The sequence below is a fragment of the Schistocerca cancellata genome, chromosome 2, assembly GCF_023864275.1.
Source record: "Schistocerca cancellata isolate TAMUIC-IGC-003103 chromosome 2, iqSchCanc2.1, whole genome shotgun sequence".
Taxonomy (NCBI): Eukaryota; Metazoa; Arthropoda; class Insecta; order Orthoptera; family Acrididae; genus Schistocerca; species Schistocerca cancellata.
Genome location: NC_064627.1, coordinates 860,286,422 through 860,310,231, shown reverse-complemented (window position 1 = coordinate 860,310,231; position 23,810 = coordinate 860,286,422). Strand labels below are relative to the sequence as shown.

Sequence of the window (23,810 nt, the reverse complement as noted above, 5' to 3'; positions counted from 1 at the left end):
CCCATTTCTAGATTCGAGGTACATTATGTAGCCATATGGGACTGCACAGTTGAGAGAACAATTAAGTCAGTTCTCTCAGGCACAAGCCATATAAGGCCGTCGAGATTCTGCATGGCGCTGAGTATGACCCTCCTTAACCCACAGACTTCATATTTGCATTACAGTTGTGGGATCCCAACCAACATGAGCAGCAGTGTCACGGAACGATATATTGAAGTCTCAGTAGGCCACCATCCTGCCACTTCCGAATTCCGACCAGTGCTAATAGAAGTTTCTCCTTACACAAGGTATAGCATGATCTTCTCACAAACAAACATCATCATTTGCATATCCACACACGTAGTACTCTTAATATCAGTTTAACGTTGGTTGCACACTGCCCGCAGGGTGTTGCATGTTTAATGGCTAGCAGTGTATGTTAGCCAGGAACAATTGCTAGCACTATGCAGATTTCTGTCTCGCATCTTCTTCGCCAAATGGACAGCATCTTGTGGATATGGTCTTGACCAGCAATGTGAGATGAAGCCTTATAGTCAACAACATGCTGCAGAGTGGAAGAAGAACAGAACAAATCTGTGACAGCACCCACAGTTCATGCAAATACTAGAACCATATTCTTAGCTATGATAATAGAACATCCCGGGTGGTGTACAAATAATGGAATTGGTGAATAGGTATCAACTGACCGATAGTCTCATAAATAAGACTGAAAAGGCTGCTAAGCTTTCAGAAAATGTCTGCTTTTTAGAGCAAACTAATACAGAAAACACACACACACACACAGGCAGAGCTACATTGCCTGACTACTACCCAATTAAGCTGCTGCTCAGCCAGGATGTTATAGATCATCGCACATGCACCCACACTCTCCTTTGTGTGTGTGTGTGTGTGTGTGTGTGTGTGTGTGTGTGTGTGTGTGTGTTAAATTGCTCCAAAAGGAGGACTTTTCTAAAAGCTTAATATTTGTTTTAGTCTTGTTTATGAGCCTATTGACCACTCAGCTGTATGGTGAGTTGTTACCTATTTACTCATATCATTATTTATATTCTTAGAAAGATTCAAGAGAAAGGCTAGTATTCTAGGAATATTACTGTAGAAAGAAGACTAAAATTCTAGTCCATCAACGTTTTAGCAATTACAAATGTTGTAAGAGTTGTCATTCAAAATCTTTCATTTTACAAATTTTCAGTTCCAAATGAAGTGTAGAAATCACGTTACAATCAGTGTTAGGGCACTACTGTATTTATTTTTGTAAATGGAACACAGTAGTTGCCTAATTTTGCTTGCCTCTTGGTTCAGCACCATTAAATTGTTTTTAACTTATTTACTTTTCAGAAGTGCTAAGTGTTGTTTTGTCAACAAGTTTACAGCTTTACTCATCTTGTTACTCTCTCACCTAAGAGTTTTCAAAATCCATTCGTACTTCATGTTTATCAGCTGGAGTATACTCATATTTTCTGTTGGTCAGGATTTTATTTGTTGTGGTACTACTGACAGTAAGGAACAGTGTGTTTGAAATCAGTGTTATTTGGTTTCTAGGTTACGAATGGCTCCCATTCTCTTTATCAGCAGCGTGTGACTTTTCGATGCCAAAGACTGGTGGAGAATACAGATGCAGTCTATGTGATTCGAGCTACAAGCAACGCACATCTCTGAAACAGCACATGGAAACTCATTTTGACAAAACAAAATGTCCCATTTGTCATGCCACATTGAGTCGCAGGGTGGATGTCAGGAGGCATTTGAAAATGGTCCACAAACTTTATTGACTGTGTTGATGACATGAGTGCAGTTTGTGAGCTTATAACTCAAACAATTTTGTTGACTTGTTGTGCTGTTTATTCTGTTTCATTTTGTGTCATTCTTTTTATCATAGTGACCAAGTAAGAAACACATGCTTAAGCTGGTTCTGTTGTTAATGAGAAGTCTAGCAAAATTAGCTTCTTTTTTAACATATTCTAAAATGAGCTACAGTCACTGCTGTGGATTATAATAAGATGTTGATGGCAGTTGTGTGTAAAGTTTATTATTATTGTTATTATTTTAAGAAATACATATTTTCTTAATTCCAGAGCATATTTATCAGATGTAGTGAATGTGGTTTTGGTCATTGTTGATTTTCCTCTCTGAGCCCACTGCCAGACAAATACAGTTAAATACACAATATGATCACATGCAGTGAAATTTGGTTGAAAGTTATGCAGTGTGAGATGCTGAAGTTGTCAGGATGCCCAGCTGATGAACTCAACTGTCAGTAGACAGAAACTGTGCAGCTGTTAGCAATTTGAGCTTGAATAAAAATCCACGAGATAGCATATAAGGGAGGGACAATGGCTAGCCACGACATTCGACCTTTATACTGTTTGTAGTAATATTTAATATTGGCTGCATTGTGGGAGTATATAGAGCTGACTGAATTCTTTGTGCCGTCAGCTGATGTGAAGTGATATGGATGACTTACAGACATAACAGCTGCAAGATGTTACAACCCTAGTAAATGTGAAGAGTCTCTCACATGTTTGGAAACTTCTAATTGGCTTATTACTACCAGCACTAAGTGAGAATCACTGTGTCAATAAAAGTAGTAGAATAGAGAGAAAAACCATACTGTTTCCATCCTTTTAGATATATATTGTACCATGTTGCAGCACTGGTATACAATTGGCAAAAAGAGGACAAGGCAACTCCTGTGCTGATTCACATTAGTACCATCAAACTGGAGATTTTCCTTACACTACACTGTAGATTCAAACCATGGATAAATGTGGGATACCACCTTGTGATGCATAGCAATGATGCCTGTTTCCTACCCACAGCAGAAGAAAACTGTGTGCAAATAGAATGGAGTCGTGGAGGGTATTACCGTTCTGCATTACTGTTTAACAGCACAGGAACATAGTACAGTGAGAGGCAATATTATTTGTTGGCCTTTAATGGCCTACTACACTATAGCCTTTTTTCAAGAAAGTAATGGATGTGTCTGGGATTTTATTCATGGTGACCATGTTGGATTTTCTGTGATAGAAAGATCTGGAATAGCGTTGCTCAACTTCAAGAGACCAAATGAGAAGCTGTTTGGGCGAATAAGCAGCAAAACCCAAACACAAGACACTGAAATGATATCTGGTTCAAAGACTTGCATTACACAGCAAGCGACACAAAGTTTATTTCGTATTGGTGAGTTAATGGCAATCTACACAAAATTCAGTGCCCATAAGATGACTGAGTGCTAGTGAAAGCTCACTATATCTGCAGTCAATTCACAATAGGTAGAAGCTACTGAATAGTTGGCTATGGTCCTCCTGCTTCTTACTCCACCTTTTAATAGAGTGAATACAGATCATCACAGTTTACTTTCACACATAATCAAAGCACACACTCAGTGCAAAAAAGCTCTATACTAAGCTAAACTTATCAAAGAAGAATTGCAATGCACATGTACAATCAAGGAAATTTGCTGACAATTTTTATTTGGTGGCAGATAGGCATATATAATTTTGTGTGTGAAGTTTAATTGCATTTCTTTGCCTCTTGTCTTGGGTACTTAAAACTAGGGCCAGCATTCATGAAATATTTGAAAGAACTGCTGCCGGTCATTTTGACCGGTAATGTTTTTATTTCTTTTTTCACTTTTGCTTGTTAAATTAACTGAATACAGTGTTTTTAATTGTCAGTAGTGTATTATAAATACTCTACCAAAGCATTATTCTTAAATTTTTCCATAGGGTCTATCATTTCATTAAAGAAAAAAAGGATCAAAGTAAAGAATACATCATAAATACAATATTCATTGAAACTAAACTTTCAGTGATGAAAGCCATTATCTCTGTCAAAAAACTTTGCACACATGTACTGATCACTTCCAGCATATGGACCATATTCGAATTTCTTACACCACAAATATATTTTTTTAAATTTTTTGTTTGATAATAATTGTGTCCTTCTATTTGACAAGTCTTCTGTACCAGCCCTTTAAATATTTTATTGGTTGCAGTGAATGTATGAACAGGCCCTTTCCATGATTGTACTTATGCAAAGGAGAGTTCTTCTGCTAATTTGAAAAGGAACATTTTCCAGCTAGCTTTCTCTCCTGCTGTCCCTCTGTAAAGGATCCAAGCATTGATTCCCCCAAGATCTAGCATGTTGAGAAAACTGTGCAAAGGCCATTTGTGGTAGCCGAACTTATAGTGTACTGATGAGACATCTGGTTCGTAATATCAACTCCAAATTTAGTGGAGTTGTAGAAGCTCACAGCTTCGGGGAGTTTCTTCTGTGTTCTTTGATCCAGTGCAATTGACTGGTGCAGTGTGCTCAGTAAACAACATTTTTCATGGTTTTCCTTTGATAAGAAATAATTCTTGTGTCACCAGATTTGTATAAGATAGTATCATACAAAGATCTGGCAGTAGACTTTACTGATGGAGGAACTTTTCTAAGATCTGGCAGTAGACTTTACTGATGGAGGAACTTTTCTTCACATTTTTTTCATTCCACCCACCATGGTTATGTTCTCATGCTTCAACTATTCTGCCAGATGTTTGGCTGTGAAAAAATTGTCATACATTACATTTCTTCCTTTCAGAATGTAACGTTGCATGAGACATGTAACAACATGCTCTTAGTGGCTTTTTAACTTTGTTTACCCAAGTAAGGAAACCCATTCATCATATATTTACTATTGGCATCTGCTGACTGCCAGAACTTCTAACCAAATGTTGGTTTATTACTCCAGTGTTGTATGTAATGGCAATGTGCTTTCCATGGATAGAGCTGCCCACCTGCAGTTATAAATGCATCTAGTATATAATTCCAGATACAGTTGTCTGCAAATGGATTCCAGTCTGGGGTAGCTGCAGTAAAGACATCAGTCTTGGTTCCTTTGTCATTGGTTTGTCCTTAACACCAAATCTTAATAATTGCATGACTTGTATGAACTTAGTTCTTCCATAGTGCAAGAAAAAAATGGTTGCCCCCACACTTGAGACCTCAGAAGTATGAGGGGGAAATTCTTTCCTCCATACACTCCATGTGCATACATTACAGCTATGGCAACTTCTAATTGGGCGATACCAAATACCCATGTGTCATCCTGGAGAATTTTTCGGGCTCTAATTTCTGTAAAGATTTTTTGCGTTTTGTCAAATATTATTGTCTCGCAACACTCACCATGCCCTCAAGTAACTCCCTGTGACTATAAGTGTCATAGCTTGACACATTGGCCCTCGAGTTTCCACCACATGATGCCCTAATCTTCCGGGTGCATGGCTCACTCCATTTCGAGTCCACACTGTTGCATCAGCTGCAGTCTCTTCACTTCCAATTTTCAGATGCTGAGTTGAATGTGAATCTTTCGGTCTCCCTCCTTGGCTGCAAATAGAGATTTGTGGGACCACTGTAAGCTCTGACTTACTCACATGTTGTTGCATAGGTTCTGAATGTTCATCTTTTGGATCTGATGATTCACCTTGTTCTGTTTCATGAGGCAGATATTCTGTGTCATCCTTATCATCCAACTCATCACATTCACTAATATCATCACTCCCAGAATCTTCTTCAACTAAAGTAGTTCAGTACTTCTCTATCCAAGTGAAGACAGCAACGCACTTTAATAATGAGGAGTGCTGAATTTCTGCTGAGCACAACAACTTATTGACAGAGAACAGCAACTAAGGTATGTCCACTCTTCCACTAAATAAATTAAAATTGAAAGAAAGAGAGAGAACAAGAGCACAACAATGAAATAAAATAAGCTAAATTGATTTAAAAATCCATTATTGCACCTTAAGTTACATGAAATGTAAAAAATATTTAACCAATCAAAATGACCAGCTGCAGTTCTTTAAGTTGAAAATGTTTATACTTCATTCAGTTTTTGTAATAGATGTTGGTATTTTACAGAAATTTTAAACCAACAAAATACATTAAAAGTCATGAAATAGAAGCACTCTAAATTGAAATGTACACAATTTTTTAAATAGTAAAAATGCCCATCAGTCAGATTGAATGTTACAATCTTTCTAGTTTTTATTCTCTGTATTTCACCATTACATCTTCTTCAAGAATAAAAATTAAGCAATAGTTTGGTTTCAGCAAAATTACAGCACATCTTCTGGTGACAGCTGTACATTGCAGCGTAAATTGTCATACTGCTGCAAACTTGTTAACTTGGTTTCATATATGGAGTTAATGAATAAGATTTGAGAATGAAGCATCACTTTTTTATTCAAAGAACTGCTCTGTTTTGGCACCAGAAGCGGCACACACTTGTTTCCTAGTCTAAATCAGGACCATGTGAATGTTACTAGATTACTTCTTCATATTTGAAAACTATTTTGTAGCTTAATGTGAAAAAACTGTTAAACACAGTTTTATTGACAAACCATTATCTATGCATGAACATTGTAACAATGTTGTGCACTGTGTATCCAAAGTTAAGAATAAACATTTAAAATTCACAGTTTGTATTTGTTTAATTAATATTTGTGTCACTTTATTAACACCAAAATTATATTATTATTTGATGTGTATTTTCGATTGTGCTATTTTCCCTTGGAAATCCATTGCTTTAGTAATGACAACTCTCTTCTGTGTGGGGTGCTTGATGTGTCCCCCTCCCCCCTCTCACTCCCTCCCGCTGGTCCTATCTCTCGAAACACTGTATGCTTCATGAAGAGTGGGAATACAGAGGTGCTACATAATGAATGTGTCAGATAGACTTAAGATAGTTACTTATAACATTTTGATTACATTGCATATGAAAAGTTTTGGTCTTATCCATCTTTTGCTTTGCTGCTTTGGACATAAAATCAGATTGACAAACACTAATGCAAATGGGGCATACTTATTTGTTGTAGATGAATAGTTTGTAGGTGCAAAATAGGATACATTTGTAGGGTATTATGATGTTGCTATGTGAGGGGGCATTAGCTTTTGAATAATTATCTGTGTATTTAAAAGCAAAGGAGATGTGTGTCATGTTGACTACATTTCATTTTGTACCTGCGAGTATATTTTTAAAATGAATGTTTTTTTTTTTTTTTTTTTTTTTTTTTTTTTTTTTTTTTTTTTTTTTTTTTTTTTACATGACAATTATTTACCATCTAAATAATACCAAGGGAAAGTAGTTAGTCTTTGATTGTAGTTGGAACAATTGTTTGTTGACAGAGATTGGATGAAATAGAAAAAGAATTTTCATATCTTTAGAATCAATGTGCAGATTATAAAGAAAAAGTGTATTGATGGGAACTAATGAACATTTCAACATCGAAGAATATCATCATGAATGGAAAGTACACTCATATGAACCATCTTATCAAGCAAGATTTGATATATTTTAGTTTTTTTAACTTTTAATGGCAAAATTAATTATCAATGTAGATAAATATGAGCTCTTGACTTTTCTGCAGTGTGGTGACTTACACACCTCAACAATACAGATATCTGGACTGTAGGTGCCATCATCACTGAGTGCCAAGAGGTCTCACTAACATATGCTTCCTGAAGTGGGACAACAACCTTTTCAACACTTTCAGAGGCAACAGACTGGATTATTGAGTGATCTGGCCGCATAATAGTAGCCAACTTAGCCTTCCTATTGTGATACACTGAATGTCTGAAAGCAAGGAGAAGCTACAGCCATTATCTGATGTCTCAGATTTTCTTGGTGTACTTTATTAATGATGAACATCCTGGTATGCAGCTGAGTAGTTGTTTCTCTTTTGTTGTAGTGGTTGTTGTTGTGGTTTTCAGTCTGAAAATTGGATTACTGAGGCTTTCCTTGTTAGTTTGTCCTGTGCAAGCATCTTCATCTCTTTACAACTACCACAACCTACATCCATTTGAACCTGCTTACTGTATTTGAGTCTTGGTGTCTCTCTACATTGTTTACCCCCACACTTCCTTCATGACAAAAATTACAATTTCTGTATTCTATCAGCCAATCCCTTCTTTCAGTCAAATTGTGCCATAAGTTTCTTTTTTCTCCAATTCAGTTTAGTGTTTCCTCATTTGTTATTTTATCTACCCCTCTAATCTTTGAGCATTCTTCTATAGCAACACTTTTCAAAACTTTCTTTGTTCTTCTTGTCTGAATTGCGAATCATCCATGTTTCACTTCCATACAATGATACAATCCAGACAAATACCTTCATAAAAGTTTTCCTAACACCTAATTTTATGCACATTATTACAACGAACAACCCAGCCGTCTTCTTCAGCTGTAACCTGGACTCACCCAGACAGTGAAAAATTGTTGGTTCCACGCAGCTATTTATAGCCGAGTTTGACTCCCAGTTCCCAGTACACCCTTTGTTGCTCTTTCATTTTTCAGAGCCCATACTGGTATTCTCTGAAATCCATAATTTTTCATCGTTTCATAGCTTTGTAATTTTCAAGATGACCTAGGTCTCCGAAAGCTGTGTCTGTGTACCACGTTCCGTGCAAATCTATGTCTTATGTGGAGCAAATGTTTAGAACAGTCAAGGAGAGATACAATGAACATCACTGACACACCTAACTAAAACTACCCATCAAATTAACTGTTGCCAACCACTGCCTCCTGGATGCAGCCAACTGCAGGTGGTGGCTTATGTTAATACTAATGATGTGTCTCACTATGGATCGGAAGACATTCTGTTTGATTTCAGGTGGTTATCTGAAGTGGTAAAGACTGGTCAGTCTCGACTGTAAGATGAATATGCAGAGCTCACCATCTGTAGCATTTTGCCAGTATTGATTTGCAGACCTTTTGGTGCAGAGCCGAGTGGAGGGTCTGAATCAGAGAGACTGTGTGGGCTGCAGATTCCTAAATCTGCACCATAGGGTGGAGGGGTGTCAGATTCCACTTAACAGATCAAGAGGCCATTACACACAGCAGTTGGCTGCAGGTGGCTACACTAGTAGTCGCAGCTGTGTAGAGTGTACTGTGTGGCTTTCTGATTTGGAGGGTCTCGGGAAAGTACAAAAAGGGCTTCAGTCTCAAGCAGGTGCAGGTTAAACACATGATGAGGATAGTCCTAGAAACCATCAGTATTATACCTACAAGTTGTTGTAGGCTTTTTGAACTAGACCTCTGAGTGCTAATAGAAAGTGTTGAAGCTCGAATCATTTTAGGTAGTGTAGCTGTCCGAAGCTGGAGTTTAGAGTCGAACTAAATACTAAATAAGTTTAAACTAAACTAACTAAACTAAATAAGTTTAGTCAAAATTTTTACAAATGACATTATGGTTTTTAGAAAGGGTAGATTAAACACAGTTGGTGGTGGAGTGTTTATTGCTGCTAGAAGTGGATTAAATTGTAGTGAAACAATGAAAAATCCAGGATGGAATAATGACAATATTATGAAAAGGATAGCTGCTACTTACTATATAGTGGAGATGTTGAGTCACAGATAGGCACAATAAAAAGACTTGACAACAAATAAGCTTTTGGCCAAAAAGGCCTTCATCGGAAATAGACAAAACACACACACGCACACCCTGAAGCCAGAGTCTGGCCCAAGGCAGCCGGAGACTGTGTCCGTGTGTGTGTGTGTGTGTGTGTGTGTGTGTGTGTGTGTGTGTGTGTGTGTGTGTTTTGTCTATTTTCAATGAAGGCCTTTTGGCTGGAAGCTTACTTGCTGACAGTCTTTGTGTTGTGCCTATGTGCAACTCAGCATCTCTGCTATATGGTGTGTAGCAACTATCTTTTACATAATATTGTCATTATCTTGCAGTGAGACTGAAGTACACATTCCCTGTAAGCTAATATGAGAAGAAACTATACTTGGCAACCTGAATAAAGTATGCACTATGTGAACACGGACGGGTCTCTGGGGTTGTTGTAGTGTACGGCTGTTTACAGCTTGCAGGTGAGGTCTTGGTCTGCACTGCTATGCCTGTCATTGTCTCCATGAGGCTGCCTCTAAGTATGACTGATGTGGTATCATTCTTTCTTGCTTTTTGGCAGAAAATTTCTGATCTTTTAACGTAATGTTTTGATGCCCTATCCAAGTGAAACACATTGTTCTCAAGTTAATAAAGAACGTTCTTGCAACCCATGACTGTTTTTTTTTTTTAAATATTAGCAATAGCAGGTTGCTGTAAACCACGCCAAGATGGAATGGAATAAATTTTCTGTGTAAATTAATAACTGGTTCCTTTCACCAACCCTGTCAACTCAGATGATACTCTTGCTGTAAGATTCAAGGAAAACTTGAATATTATTTTAAACAGGTACACTACTCATACTATTATAGTTGGTTGTGACAAGTGTGCCCTCGACATATTCCTGAAAATACATGTTAAAGTTGGTGGTAGGCATAAAATTTTCTGAAATTGTGCAAAATTCTTTCTCCAAAAATTATTTTCAGTAATTAGTTCAGGAGACCAGTTTAGTAGGTACAAAAGCTTCTTGTCTGTTTGGAAAATTTAGGGAACTCTGAAAAGATAGACATCCTGTGCCTATCTGAGCAACACTCATCTATATCTAGCACCTTACTCATGCAGAGCTAATATGGGAAAAGGAGGCATTGTTATGTACATTAAGGTAGAACACAAGTTCGAAAACATTGAGACTAGTAGATTTTGTAGTGATTACTGCATAAAAGTGTGTGCTTCTGAATTACAACTAAAAATACTTCACTTTTAATTGTGACTGTATGTAGTTCTCCACTGGGAAATTTTGAAATGTTTATGGGGAAACAGGATTCATTACTGTGCTCTCTGTCAGACAGCAGCAAGCAGTTAATAGGCTGTGGTGGCTTCAATGTAGATTTTCTAAAGGATTCTAAAAGAAAAATGATCTGTAAGGCTTGTATGGATCCTACAATTTGATCTCAATAATTAACTTTCCAACACAGGTGAATAACGACAGTAGGAACCTAATTGATAATGTTTTCTTTGCTTAAGCTCAAAGCAAGAAATTAACTGTTTACCCTAACAGATGCTCTATCTGCTGACAACAGACATAAGGTTCTATGTCCACTATTGTTCCTCAGATAATGTAGACAGTCTACCCTCTATTATAAAGCATCTTTATACAACTTTATATGACATTGACCATTAACATAACAGAATAAGCTTTATGTCTTATACGTAATACTGATATGTTTAGTTCTATACATAATTACAGAATTACAGAAATTAAATGTAAACTCCAAGTTTTAACTTGTGTTTCGTGTATTTTATTATATGCTCGATTGCAGATATTTATACTTAATTATACATACAATTACGAAGTTTTATAATGAATTATCTGTGCAACTACAAACATTTACCCATATACTTTAAATTTTTACAAGGGTTGACATTTTTTCATCAAAAAATTCTGTTCATTATAAAATGGATTTTCAGCCAGCCAGCTGTACAGTTTCTTTGAAATAGTTTAGAAGTCATGGACTATGCTGAGGGTGGTAATTTGTTAAATATTATTAGGGAGCTGACTGTCGGTGAGTGGACTGTTTTTACCAGTCTGTGTCTCAGAATATCCATTTTAATTTTTCCTCTGGTGTTGTGTTCGTGTATATCTCCTGTTATATAAAATTGTTTGCTATTTGTTGTATTGTACAGTGATGAGACATATATTTACAGATTTACAATTGTAAGTATATTGAGTCCTCTAAACAGAGATCAGCAGTGATCTGTTGGTCCAGACCTACACATTTCTCGTACGACTTTTTTATGTACCTTCAATGTATCAGCTATAAGTGTGGAGTGGCCTCATACTAGCAGTCCGTAAGAAATGTGAGACTGGAACAGTTCAAAATATATCAATCTTAAATAGTTAGGAGTAATCAAATCTCTCAGTTTCACATTAGATATGTTATCCTTGATATTATTTTGCAGAAGTGACTGATGGTTCTCCACAGCTCAATTTGGAGTCAGTATGGAATCCTAAAAGCTTAATTGATCTAGTTTCTATATCATTAGGTAGTCCTAACAGAAGATTCTGGGTCATGTCAGTATTACACAGCAGTTTGTTAGAGGAGAAGCATTTTACTGCACAATTTAATGATTCCAGTGACATTTGTTGTAATGCTGATGCATCTTGGTGCTTTGCAATAATTGTTGTATTGTCTACATAGCAGACCACAGATTGAGGAAGATGATGTGGCAAATCATTGATGGCAATTATAAAAAAGAATCGCCCTGTGATACCCCTTTGTTTACCGTTTACATTAGAGAATGTCTATTTATCACCGAAATTTATTGTTTTCTGCAATATGAAGAGCTGCTGAGGTGGTATTTCTTCCTCGTTTGTAACCAAACCGTTTGTTTGAAAGGAGATTATTTTCTTCAAGTAGAATTAGTTCTTTTTGCAGGTGACAGTACTATTGTAATCAATCCAAGCATTCATACAGAAACAGAAGAAATGTTAAAGTTTTTAAAAGTGTCCTTGACTGGAAAAAGCACATTTTGGAGCTCCTAATGAATTAGTTCAGCCACATATGCACTTAGAATTATTGTAAATCTTGGGGAGAGACAAATCAGTAACTTAATGTATTTTGCATATTCACATATAATAATGTTAATAATGTCAAATGGTTAATGTTATTTCATAACTTATCTATGAGAATGAAAGTCTTCATTGTGCAAAAACATGCTGTAAAAATAATATGAAGTGCTCAGCCACTATCATCTTGTAGACATCTGTTTAAAGAGTTGGGCATTCTGACTACTGCTTCACAGTACACTATTTCCCTCATGAAGTTTGTTGTAAATGCACTGCAGTACAAATGGAACAGTGATGTAAATAATTACAGTACCAGAAGAAAAAATGGCATTAATCACTCCACATTAAGGTTGTCTTTTTCACAAAAAGGGATGCACAGTGCTGCAATGAAGTCTTTGATCACCTATGCAGGAACTTAAAATGTCTGACACATAGCAAATTAAAATTTGGAAATGAACTCAAAAAGTTTCTCATTGACAACTCCTCCTATTCTGTAAAAGAATTTCTATTATTAGGGAGCTGACTGTGGGTGAGTGGACTGTTTTTACCAGACGGCGGGTAGGAATTACTAACTCACATCTGTATGATTTTTTTTTAAATCAAAAAAACTTATGAATGTTTAACATGTAACCATATTTACAAATTACTTTGTGATGTAAATGTAAAATGACTTGTTTCACATCATAACAATGTATCATGCAAAATGATCCATGGAATATCAAACTGAATAACTAACAAAATGAAGTGTGAATTATATGTACGATGAAGGTGGAGGGGGGAGAAAGGAAAGGAAATGGAAGGGATTATTGATATCAGCTGCATCAGGATATTACGAGGAATCAGCGGCAGCTAGCGAAAGTATGTGCTGGACCAGGATTCGAACCTGTGATCTCCTGCAGGTGATCCCAGGTTCGAATCCCTGTCTTGCACTCATTTTCATTCATTGCTGCTAATTTTGTGTAACATCCTGATGCAGCTGACATCAATAATCCCTTCCCTTCCCTTCCTTTCCCTTCCCTTTCCTTTCTCCCCCCTCCAACTTCAATTTACATATAATGTATCACAGCTGTTGATTCCACATGGTCTCTGTTCTTTTAGACATGTCCAAAAGAACAGACGTCACACATTCATATAATACATTCATATGGAATGTAAATGGCAGTCATAACACTTGACCTTTTAGTAACAAATAATCTAAAGCCAATAGGAAGCGACCACAAGATGGTTGTAGCAAGACTGAATACCATTCCATCCAAATCTACTAAAAATAAACACAAAACATGTCTTTTTTTTTTAAAGTAGATAAAAGTTCACTGATACCTTCCTAAGAGACAGTCTCCATTCAAAAGTGACTATTTAAGCACAGACCAGATGTGGCTTAAATTCAAAGAGTAATACCAGTGGCAGTTGAGAGATTTATACCAAATAAAGTAATAAGAGATGGAACATATCCTACACAGTACAGAAATAGGTCAGGACACTGCTGCAGAAGCAATGAAAAAAGCGGGACAGATTTTAAAATACACAAAATCTGCAACCTTGATGATGTTTTATAGAAGCCCCAAAATTTAATGCGGACTTCAATGTGAGATGGTTTTATTGTTTCCATGACAAAACTCTGTCTTGAAATATGGCAGAAAATTCAAGTCTGGATGTACGTAAAGTACATCGAGTGCTCTCTTAGATTTTTGCAGATGGTGTTGTGTGTTACTGTCTAGTAAAGTAATCAGTAGATCAAAACAAATTCCAAAATGATTCAAACGAGGTAACTGTGTAGAGCAAAAAGTGGCAATTGACTCTAAACAATAAAAGGAATCTATTAAATTTAAGGTTGAATAACTTGACTGTTTTTGTTCTACTGATTTTTGTTTATTTCTAAGTAGTTTTCAGCTTATTGGGCAAGTTTCATAAAACAACTGACTAACATCCACAAGGAACACCAGTTCTGAGCCAGTCGAACGTTATAAACAGAGATACTCTCCATTCACACAGAATGTTGTGACTGAAGTTGGTTTTAACATTGTAAATTACATTTTATCAATGGACAATATTAAATACAATAAATAATTAAAATACAAAGTATTAATTATAGGTTAGGTTAGTGTGTGGTGCAAAAAGTGGCAATTGAATCTAAACAATAAAAGGTATCCATTAAATTTAAGGCTGAATAACAACTTAACTGTTTTTGTTCTACTGATTTTTGTTTATATATAAGTAGTTTTCAGCTTATTGGGCAAAGATCAGAAAACAACTGACTAGCATCCACAAGGAACACCAGTTCTTAGCCAACCGAACATTACAAACAAAGATACATTCCACTTACATGTAATATTGTGCACCAAACTTGTTTTTAACATTGTAAATTACATTTTGTGCAATGGACAATATAAACATAATAAATAATTAAAATACACAATATTTAATTATTATAGGATATATGGCAGTAGTACTGTAGTTTGTAAGGTTGTGACATTGATTGAGAACTGTCTAACTGAGAACTAGTCACTTATGTTGTGCAACAAACATGTTTTACATTGTAAAATAAAGCTTATGCAATAGACAGTTTGTGAATTGTGTTTTATTCATCTCATGACGTACATTTACAATCCATTTGGTTTGCATACAGGAGACATGTCAAAAATTTATAAAACAATTACAATGATTTTTACAGTAATAAGTAATAGCACTACAATAAATAACAACACTATAAGGATAACACATTGTACCTAGCTCAAATTTCCAGTTTGTCCCGCATGAATTCATCCACTGAGTAATAACACTTCAGTGTCAGTACCTCATATAGCTTTCTTTTAAGTGAACCTAAATTCACCTGCATCAACTTTAATTTATTACAAATTTTCATTCCCATGTATTGAGGTCCCTTTGTTTCTGGTAACATGTGAATGGACAAAATGGTTTCCCTCAAATAATTCATGTCTGGTGTACAAAAATATAATAATCTCATGTATGTATAAGGAAGGGAGAGTTAATATTTTAAGTTTTCTAAATAATGGTCAACATGGTTCTTTGTGATTTGCAGTGCACATATTTCATATGATTTTTTCTGTGTTTTTAGTATCTGCACTATGTTTGTTGAGTTACCCCAAAAACAATACCATACCTAATAATGGATTCGAAGTAGCTTGTATATGCTACTTTTCATGTGTCCATGTCAGTTGCAGTTGACAGTATTTGCATTGCAAATGCAAAATTGCTCAGTTTGTTTGCCAGGTACTCAATGTGTGCCTGCCAGCTCAAATTTTTATCTACATTTAAACATAAGAATTTGACAACCTTGGTTGTTGCGTACAATCTTAATCTGCTCACAAATTGACTGTTTGGTTCTGAACTGCATCACTGAGTCTTAGATATGTTTAGATACAACCGATTTAGCTGAAACCAAGTTTCTAAGGTACTGAGGGTACTGATCACAGATTTGGAAATTTTTTCCGAGTCCTGATTTTCAACTAAGACAGAAGTATCATATGCGAACAGGACTGATAGGGAGCTGATATTTAATGGTAAGTCATTAACATAAAAGAGAAATAGGACTGGGCCTAGTATGGAGCCTTGTGGAACACACTGAGATATTTTTTTTCCAGTCAGAAAAATAATATGTGCCATTTGAAGGAACGCTAACTCTATGCTTTCTGTTGGATAAATAGAATTTAAGCCATTGTGGGGCATTGCTGCTAATGCCATACTTTTCAAGTTTGTTAACAAGCGATGCATGGTTTACGGAATCAAACACCTTTGTGTGGTCGCAGAAAACTCCTGCCACTTTATTTCTCTTGTCGAATGATGTACTTATTTTCTCAATGAAACTATTTACTGCATCGATGGTGTTTTTACCCTGCTGAAAACCAAATTGATTGTTTAGAATAACAGAATATTTTGCAATGAAGTTTTGGATTTGTGCAACATCAAGTTTTTCAAGTATTTTAGATAGAACTGGGAGAATCGAGATAGGACAATAATTTCCCATGATCTCTCTTGATCCCTTCTTGAAGAGTGCATATTTCAGTACCTCTGGTAAACAGCCCTCTTCAAAACATTGATTTATTTTCCGAGCTAGTGGGTTTGCAATTCTGTTGGGTACCACTTTAATAACTTTGGTGGGTATTCCATCCCATCCTGCAGATTTTTTGTTTCTTAATGTTAGAATAGCGTTTTTTACATCCTCCACAGAAACTTTTGAGAATTTTGTAAAGTTTTCAGAGTTTTCACCTAGGCCAAAGGGATTTACTTTCTTGTGATAATCTGTTACATCTACATCTATGAAACAAAGTACATGCTTAAAAAGCATGATATTAAAATACAACAAGTTGTATTGTTATAATATTGAAGCTTGAGAGGTAAGCAAGGTAAGGAATATGAACCAGCTGGGGATTTGGAGCTAAATGTTTGCTTACCTCAAGTGATTTAGACAGGGTTAGTTTTCTTCATTTTTTGCTATATCTAGCACTTGTGCATGGACTTGGTATCTGTGCCCTTCCTTCAGTACTTTTGGCAAAGGTAGAGAGTGACTTACATGACCTCCAGCTGCAATCATGTTCAGTCAGCCTAATTGTTATAGCTCTGCTTGTTTGACCTATATACAGAGTTATTGCAATCATTGCAGGTGATTTTGTAAAAATCACTGTTGTTTAATAAATCTGTTTTGGCCTTGGTGCTGAATGAGATATGAGCTGTAGTGCCTCTTACATAAAACAAAGTTTTATAATTGCAGGATTCAAGAGTTTTCACTAATTTATGAAATATCTTTTCTAAATATGGTATAGTACACTAGTGGGTTTTAGATATGACTGTTGCTGCAGAGTGAGTATCCAATTAGGACATCATTTTTTTCGTTGTTTCTTGTGTGGAATGTTATTAGTTGAGTCAGGGATATAGCCATTTAGACACAATATGTTAAATGCTTTCTAATTCTGCTTGAGAATTCTGTTTTGACATTGGTGTCAATATAAGAGGCTGTACCATAGGATGGAAGGCAGCATGTTTGTCCATTGCACAGACTTTAATTTACAATGTGAAACACGTTTGTTGCACAATGTAGATAACTAGTACTTAGTTAGATAGTTCTCAACCAATGGCATGACCTCACAGTGTATAGCATTATAACCATATAACCTATAAGGCTGTAATGTTTTGTATTTTAATCATTTATTGTGTTTAATATCCTTCATTGTGAAATGCTAAAAACATGTTAGTTGTACAGCTTAAATGAAATGTGCTCAGTTTGACAGTTTCTCATGCAATGTCATGACATCATAGACTTTGGCATTATAACCAAACAAACTATAATACTGTAATATTGTGTAGTTTAATTATTTAATATGTTTAATATTTTCCGTTGTGTTAAATGTAATATACATGTTAGAAACAAGTTTTGTGCAAAACATTCGGTACAAGCGGTGTGTATCTTTCTTTGTTTATAATGTTTGGATACCTAAGAACTAGTGTTTCTGGTTGACGCAAGTCAGTTGTTTCTTGAAGATGACACAGTAAGTGGAAAACTGTAAGAAATAAACAAAAATGAGGAGAACAAAAACAGTTTATGTGTTATTCAATCACAAATATCAAATTGTGCTACCAAAAAGTGACAGAAGAATCCATAAATAAAATCCATTAAATTTCAGTTACATGATATGTCACAAAAATCTAAAGGCTGTCAGTTCATTTAAATACCGAAGGACTACAATTATGAACAACTTAAATTGGAAAGTCCGCAGCTCGTGGTCGTGTGGTAGCGTTTTCGCTTCCCGCGCCCGGGTTCCCTGGTTCGATTCCCGGCGGGGTCATGGATTTTCTCTGCCTCGTGATGGCTGGGTGTTGTGTGATGTCCTTAGGTTAGTTATGTTTAAGTAGTTCTAAGTTCTAGCGGACTGATGACCATAGATGTTAAGTCCCATAGTGTTCAGAGCCATTTGAACCATTTTTTTAAATTGGAAAAAATCACTTGGAAATTGTAGGGAAGGTGAACCAAAGAACACTTAGAAGATGCAACAGATTTACCAAAGAGATTGCCTATGCATGCTTGTCCATCCTCTTCTGGAGTACTGATGTGTGATATGGGATCCTTACCATATAGGGTTGATAAGTACATCGACAAAGGGCAATCTGTTTTGTAATGTTATAAAATAAGGGAGAGAATGTCATGGATACGATAATCCAGTGAGGTGGCAAACATTAAAAAAAAAAAGATGTTTTTTGCTGAGGCAGTATCTTTTCATGGAATTTCAGCTTTCTCCACTAAATGCAAAAATATTTTATAATATTCTTCTCGGGTATGCAGCCGGATCATAACGTCTTCATGACACAATATTTCCGCGGTCCAACTGGCCGCCATCTTCAGGTGAGGGTGCTGGCGCCAGAACTGACTTCCTAGCGCAAGCTGCGGCCCCTATATAGGCCGCAGAAGACCCACAACGCGTGCGCGAGAAGGTGCCGTAACTGCCCTCTAGCGCCGTAAACATACGGCGCCGCCAGTGGTGGAAATAGGCGAAATCGAGATATCGCTGTCAAAAATTAAAAAATTTTTATTCCGACGATTGAAACACAGACCGTTGTTTTTTGATGTCAGATAACACCGGGTCCCAGGTCTTACTTAAAAGATAGCCCTTGTCTCTATTAATAAGATTGTCAGATAAACGAATCTCTATGGATTCTTTTAAAACACAGTCCCAATAGCGAGATGCCGGGGCAACCATTTGTGTCTTGTCATAAAGCATTCTGTGTCCCTCGGTGAGACAGTGCTCCGCCACTGCAGATTTCTCAGGTTGAAGCAGCCATGTGTGCCGCTGATGCTCAACACATCGGTCCTGAATGGTCCGGATTGTCTGCCCAATATAAGCCTTCCCACAGTGGCAAGGGATCTTGTACACACTGGGCTTCCTCAAACCCAAGTCATCCTTTACAGAGCCAAGGAGCGCTCTAATCTTGGCTGGCAGACGAAAAATACTTTTGATATGGTATCTTTTCAGAATTCTTCCTATCTTCGAGGAAATGCTCCCAGCAAAAGGCAGAAAAGCCACCGATTTGCAGGTATCTTCTGGTGGTTCAGGCGAAGGTCCAAACTGGAAAGCACAACGGATCTGTTTATCTGTATAGCCATTCTGCTTGAACACAACCTTAAGATGGTCCAATTCTTGTGTCAAGCTTTCTCCATCTGAAATGGCATAAGCTCTTCTCGCAAACATCCGCAGGACCCCCGTACGCTGGAACGATGGATGACAGCTAGAAGCATGCAGGTAACGGTCCGTGTGCGTAGGCTTTCGATAAACACTGTGTCCCAGTGTCCCATCATCCTTTCTGTACACCAGAACATCCAGAAACGGAAGCTTTCCATCACTTTCTACCTCCATAGTAAACTTGATGCTAGGATGCAGAGAATTAAAATGATCTGGGAGGCGGTCAAGAGCTTCTCTCCCATGAGGCCACACCATAAACGTATCGTCAACGTACCTCCAGAAACAAGTTGGTTTTAAGGACGCCGTCTTCAGCGCCATGTCCTCAAAATCTTCCATAAAAAGATTGGCGACTATTGGGGACAATGGGCTCCCCATAGCCACTCCGTCAGTCTGTTCAAAATATTTGTCATTAAATAAAAAGTACGTCGACGTCAGCACGTGGCGACAAAGCCTGGTTGTTTCCTCATCCAGTTTCTCACCAATTAATTGCAAGGATTCTTCCAGAGGAACCCGGGTAAAAAGCGACATGACATCAAAGCTCACAAGTAAATCTGAGGGACTAAGAGACAAGGACTTCAATCTCTGAATAAACACCATAGAATTGGAAATGTGATGCTCGTATTTACCGATGTGAGGGCCAAGAACAGATGCTAAATACTTGGCTAGATTGTAGGTAGGAGCACCCAAATTACTCACGATCGGACGAAGCGGGACACCTTTCTTATGAATCTTGGGTAGACCGTATAATCTCGGTGGCACGGCAGCACCAGGACGAACTTGGGCAGACAATCCGGACCATTCAGGACCGATGTGTTGAGCATCAGCGGCACACACGGCTGCTTTAACCTGAGAAATCTGCAGTGGCGGAGCACTGTCTCACCGAGGGACACAGAATGCTTTATGACAAGACACAAATGGTTGCCCCTGCATCTCGCTATTGGGACTGTGTTTTAAAAGAATCCATAGAGATTCGTTTATCTGACAATCTTATTAATAGAGACAGGGGCTATCTTTTAAGTAAGACTTGGGACCCGGTGTTATCTGACATCAAAAAACAACGGTCTGTGTTTCAATCGTCGGAATAAAATTTTTTTAATTTTTGACAGCGATATCTCGATTTCGCCTATTTCCACCACTGGTGGCGCCGTATGTTTACGGCGCTAGAGGGCAGTTACGGCACCTTCTCACGCACGCGTTGTGGGTCTTCTGCGGCCTATATAGGGGCCGCAGCTTGCGCTAGGAAGTCAGTTCCGGCGAGATCGTGCACCAGCACCCTCACCTGAAGATGGCGGCCAGTTGGACCGCGGAAATATTGTGTCATGAAGACGTTATGATCCGGCTGCATACCCAAGAAGAATATTATCAATTATTACGCCGGGAAAGTCTTCGTAGCCACAAAAATATTTTGTTAAGCAGCTGTACTAGACACACCACACATGAGTAGGTTTGTAGACACTGATGTTTTCAATTCTTTTATAATGTTGAATACTGTAGGTCATATGACTATCATTTGCCATAGAGGGGCTCGTGATGGTGGAATGGATGAATGAAGCTTAATTTGCAATTAAATAAATACTAAGTACAGACATGTATCTGCCAGTGTTACTTATTGCTTCACATATATTTGATTTCGTGTTGCTAACCCTGTACAGATAAGGAAAAAGGAAGAGTCTGCGATGAACTAGAACAAACAATTGAGAGTGCGCCAACTAGAAGCATGAAGTTGGTTCGGTGCAATTTTAATGGAAAAGCAGGAAAAGAGGGATTCTATATACCAAGTATAGGAAGGCAGAGTTTGCAATTTGAGGTCAATGAGAATGGTCAGAGGATGATCAATTTAGGTGTCTCAAAGAACCTAAGAGTAAACTCAGCTTGAATACTATGTGAATCTGGTGCCCACAGGATGGAAGAACTATCAACGAGATAGATCACATCTTGGTGGGCCAGCACTATAGCCATAGTGTCACCAGGCTGACTGTGCAGCATACAATTTCCTTCTTGTGTGTAATTAGACTTAAAATGATGTTCCTCTATATGCTTAAGAAAAAGGAGACACTAGAACCTGTGTGAAATGTTGGGAAACTGTGAGAAAGTACAATTAAAGAACAGTCTGCTGTAGAAATGAAAAACTGTTTCAAGACACCAGAAAACCTGGAAGCTAGAGAGAATGTGGAGGAAAAGTGGAAAGAAATGAAGGCCTTGATACTAAGTGCAATGGAGGATACATTGGGAAGAAGGAAGAGAATAAGGAAGAGACATGCCAGGAGGCTACAGAAAAGAGAAGGAAGATGAGGGAGAATAAGCAGAAAAAGGAACATTTTCTCAACATCAGAAGAAAAGTTGGGCAGAGAACCAAAAGAAGAATTCAAGTACATAAAAAATCGGAAACGCATATTTCAGAGCCCAGCCTTTTTCATTAGAGATAAAAATGGGAACTTGATAAAAGATAAGGAAAGATTTATAGAAAGATGGGGAGATTACTTCACAATTCTCTTGAATCACCAGGCACAGATGAGATGCTACCTGCAGCGACCAGGAGCAAAGGAAAGATGAAGAAGAATGGGAAGTGAGAAGAAGATGTGAAAATTACAATAAAAAAAACTCACAAATAACAAGGACCCATGGAAGATAGAATAATAGAAAATTAATCAAAGAGGGAGGCGAGAGCTTGTACTTAGAGCTATATAAATTGATCTAGTTGATATGGAAGAATGAAACATTGGCAGAAGATTGGAAATTGGCCATAATATGTCCATTATACAAGAAGGGAAGCAAAGTGGAATGTGGTAACTGCAGAGGAATCAACTTAATGAATGTAATGTACAAGGTTCTGTCTATCATTATACTCAGAAAATAACAACCATTCATAGAGAATAACACACAGGAATACCAAGTGGCTTTCTACCAAACCAATGGACAATAGATCATATTTTCACCCTAAGACAGTTATTTGAGAAACATTGGAAATATTATAAAGATATCTATACTCCATTTGTTTATTTTCAATGTGCATACAAAAGCATCCATTGGAACAGCCTATACAATGCAGTGCATGACTTCAGAATCCCTGAGAAGCTTGTGAGAAGTGTGCAAACTTGTTTGGATGGGTCAAGGGCAGCAGTGCTGTTCTGAAAGGTTATGTCAGCAGGGTCCGAGATTGTGACAAGTCTTAAAGAAGGGGATGCTCTTCATGTGTTCTGTTCAGTAACATTTTAGAGAACGTATTAAGGAAATGTGGGCAACAGGACTGGTTTGGAGTACAGGTGGATGGTTGTTTCAATTGTCTCACATATGTAGATGACATAGTACTAGTAAGTGAATCAAACCATGAGTTGAAATAAATGTAGTAAAAAATGGACAACTATGCATAGAAGATTGGGCACCCTGGTGAATAATTGAACAACGGGGCTAAATGCCCTTATCACGTTCGTAATACTGTGGATTTCGTAAAACATCTCGACAACTTCAAGCTGAAAGACTCAGATATCCTGCTGAGTTTTGACGTTGTTTCATTATTCACCAGGTTGCCTCTTCGAGAGTCAGTTGAGCCTATTGCACAGAAATTTGATGAGAAGAGGACTGACCTTTTCAGGCACATTCTGACCTCCATGTATTTTCTCTTTAATAGAGAGTACTATGAACAAACAGAAGGAGTTGCAATGGGGAGCCCACTCTCGCCTGTGGTCGCGAATTTCTAGATGGAGTACTTCGAGAAGGAAGCTTTGGCGTCATCCAAATGGAAACCTACTTGTTTTCTCCGTTATGTGGATGACACATTTGTGATCTGGCCCCATGGAAGGGACAATCTCCTAGACTTCCTTTCATACCTGAACTCCATACATCTGAACATCAAATTCACTATGAAGGTCAAAGCAGAAGGAAGATTACCATTCCTGGACGTCATGGTCAAAAGCATCCTGCGCCACGAGGTATACAGGAAGAAAACACACAATGACCTTTATTTGCATGTGGATAGCTGCCACCACCCTTCGCAGAGGAATGGGGTGCTAAAAACACTGGTGTACAGGGCGCGCACCATCTCTGACGCAGAGAGTCTGCCCCATGAGCTGGAACACCTCAAAACTGTATTCTGGAAAAACGGGTATTTGGAATGGCAGATCAGACATGCTCCCTGCCCCACCTCTACAATACAGTGTGTGGAGATGGAAGAAGTCACGGAGAAGAGATAGC

The 23,810-nt window shown here is 37.5% G+C and overlaps 1 protein-coding gene across 8 annotated transcripts in view; it reads left to right on the top strand.

The window, feature by feature from the left end:
- LOC126162801 (broad-complex core protein isoforms 1/2/3/4/5-like) overlaps positions 1–23,810 on the top strand; it is a 538,471-nt gene that overhangs the window by 286,759 nt on the left and 227,902 nt on the right. Inside the window, exon 6 of one of the 8 annotated variants that reach the window (XM_049919537.1) lies at positions 1,540–4,428. The exons of the other annotated variants lie outside the window; for them this stretch is intronic. Coding sequence (XP_049775494.1) covers positions 1,540–1,769 — 230 coding nt within the window. The 3' untranslated portion in view covers positions 1,770–4,428. Of the gene's footprint in view, positions 1–1,539; positions 4,429–23,810 lie in introns of those variants that run through there. 8 annotated transcript variants of the gene reach the window in all.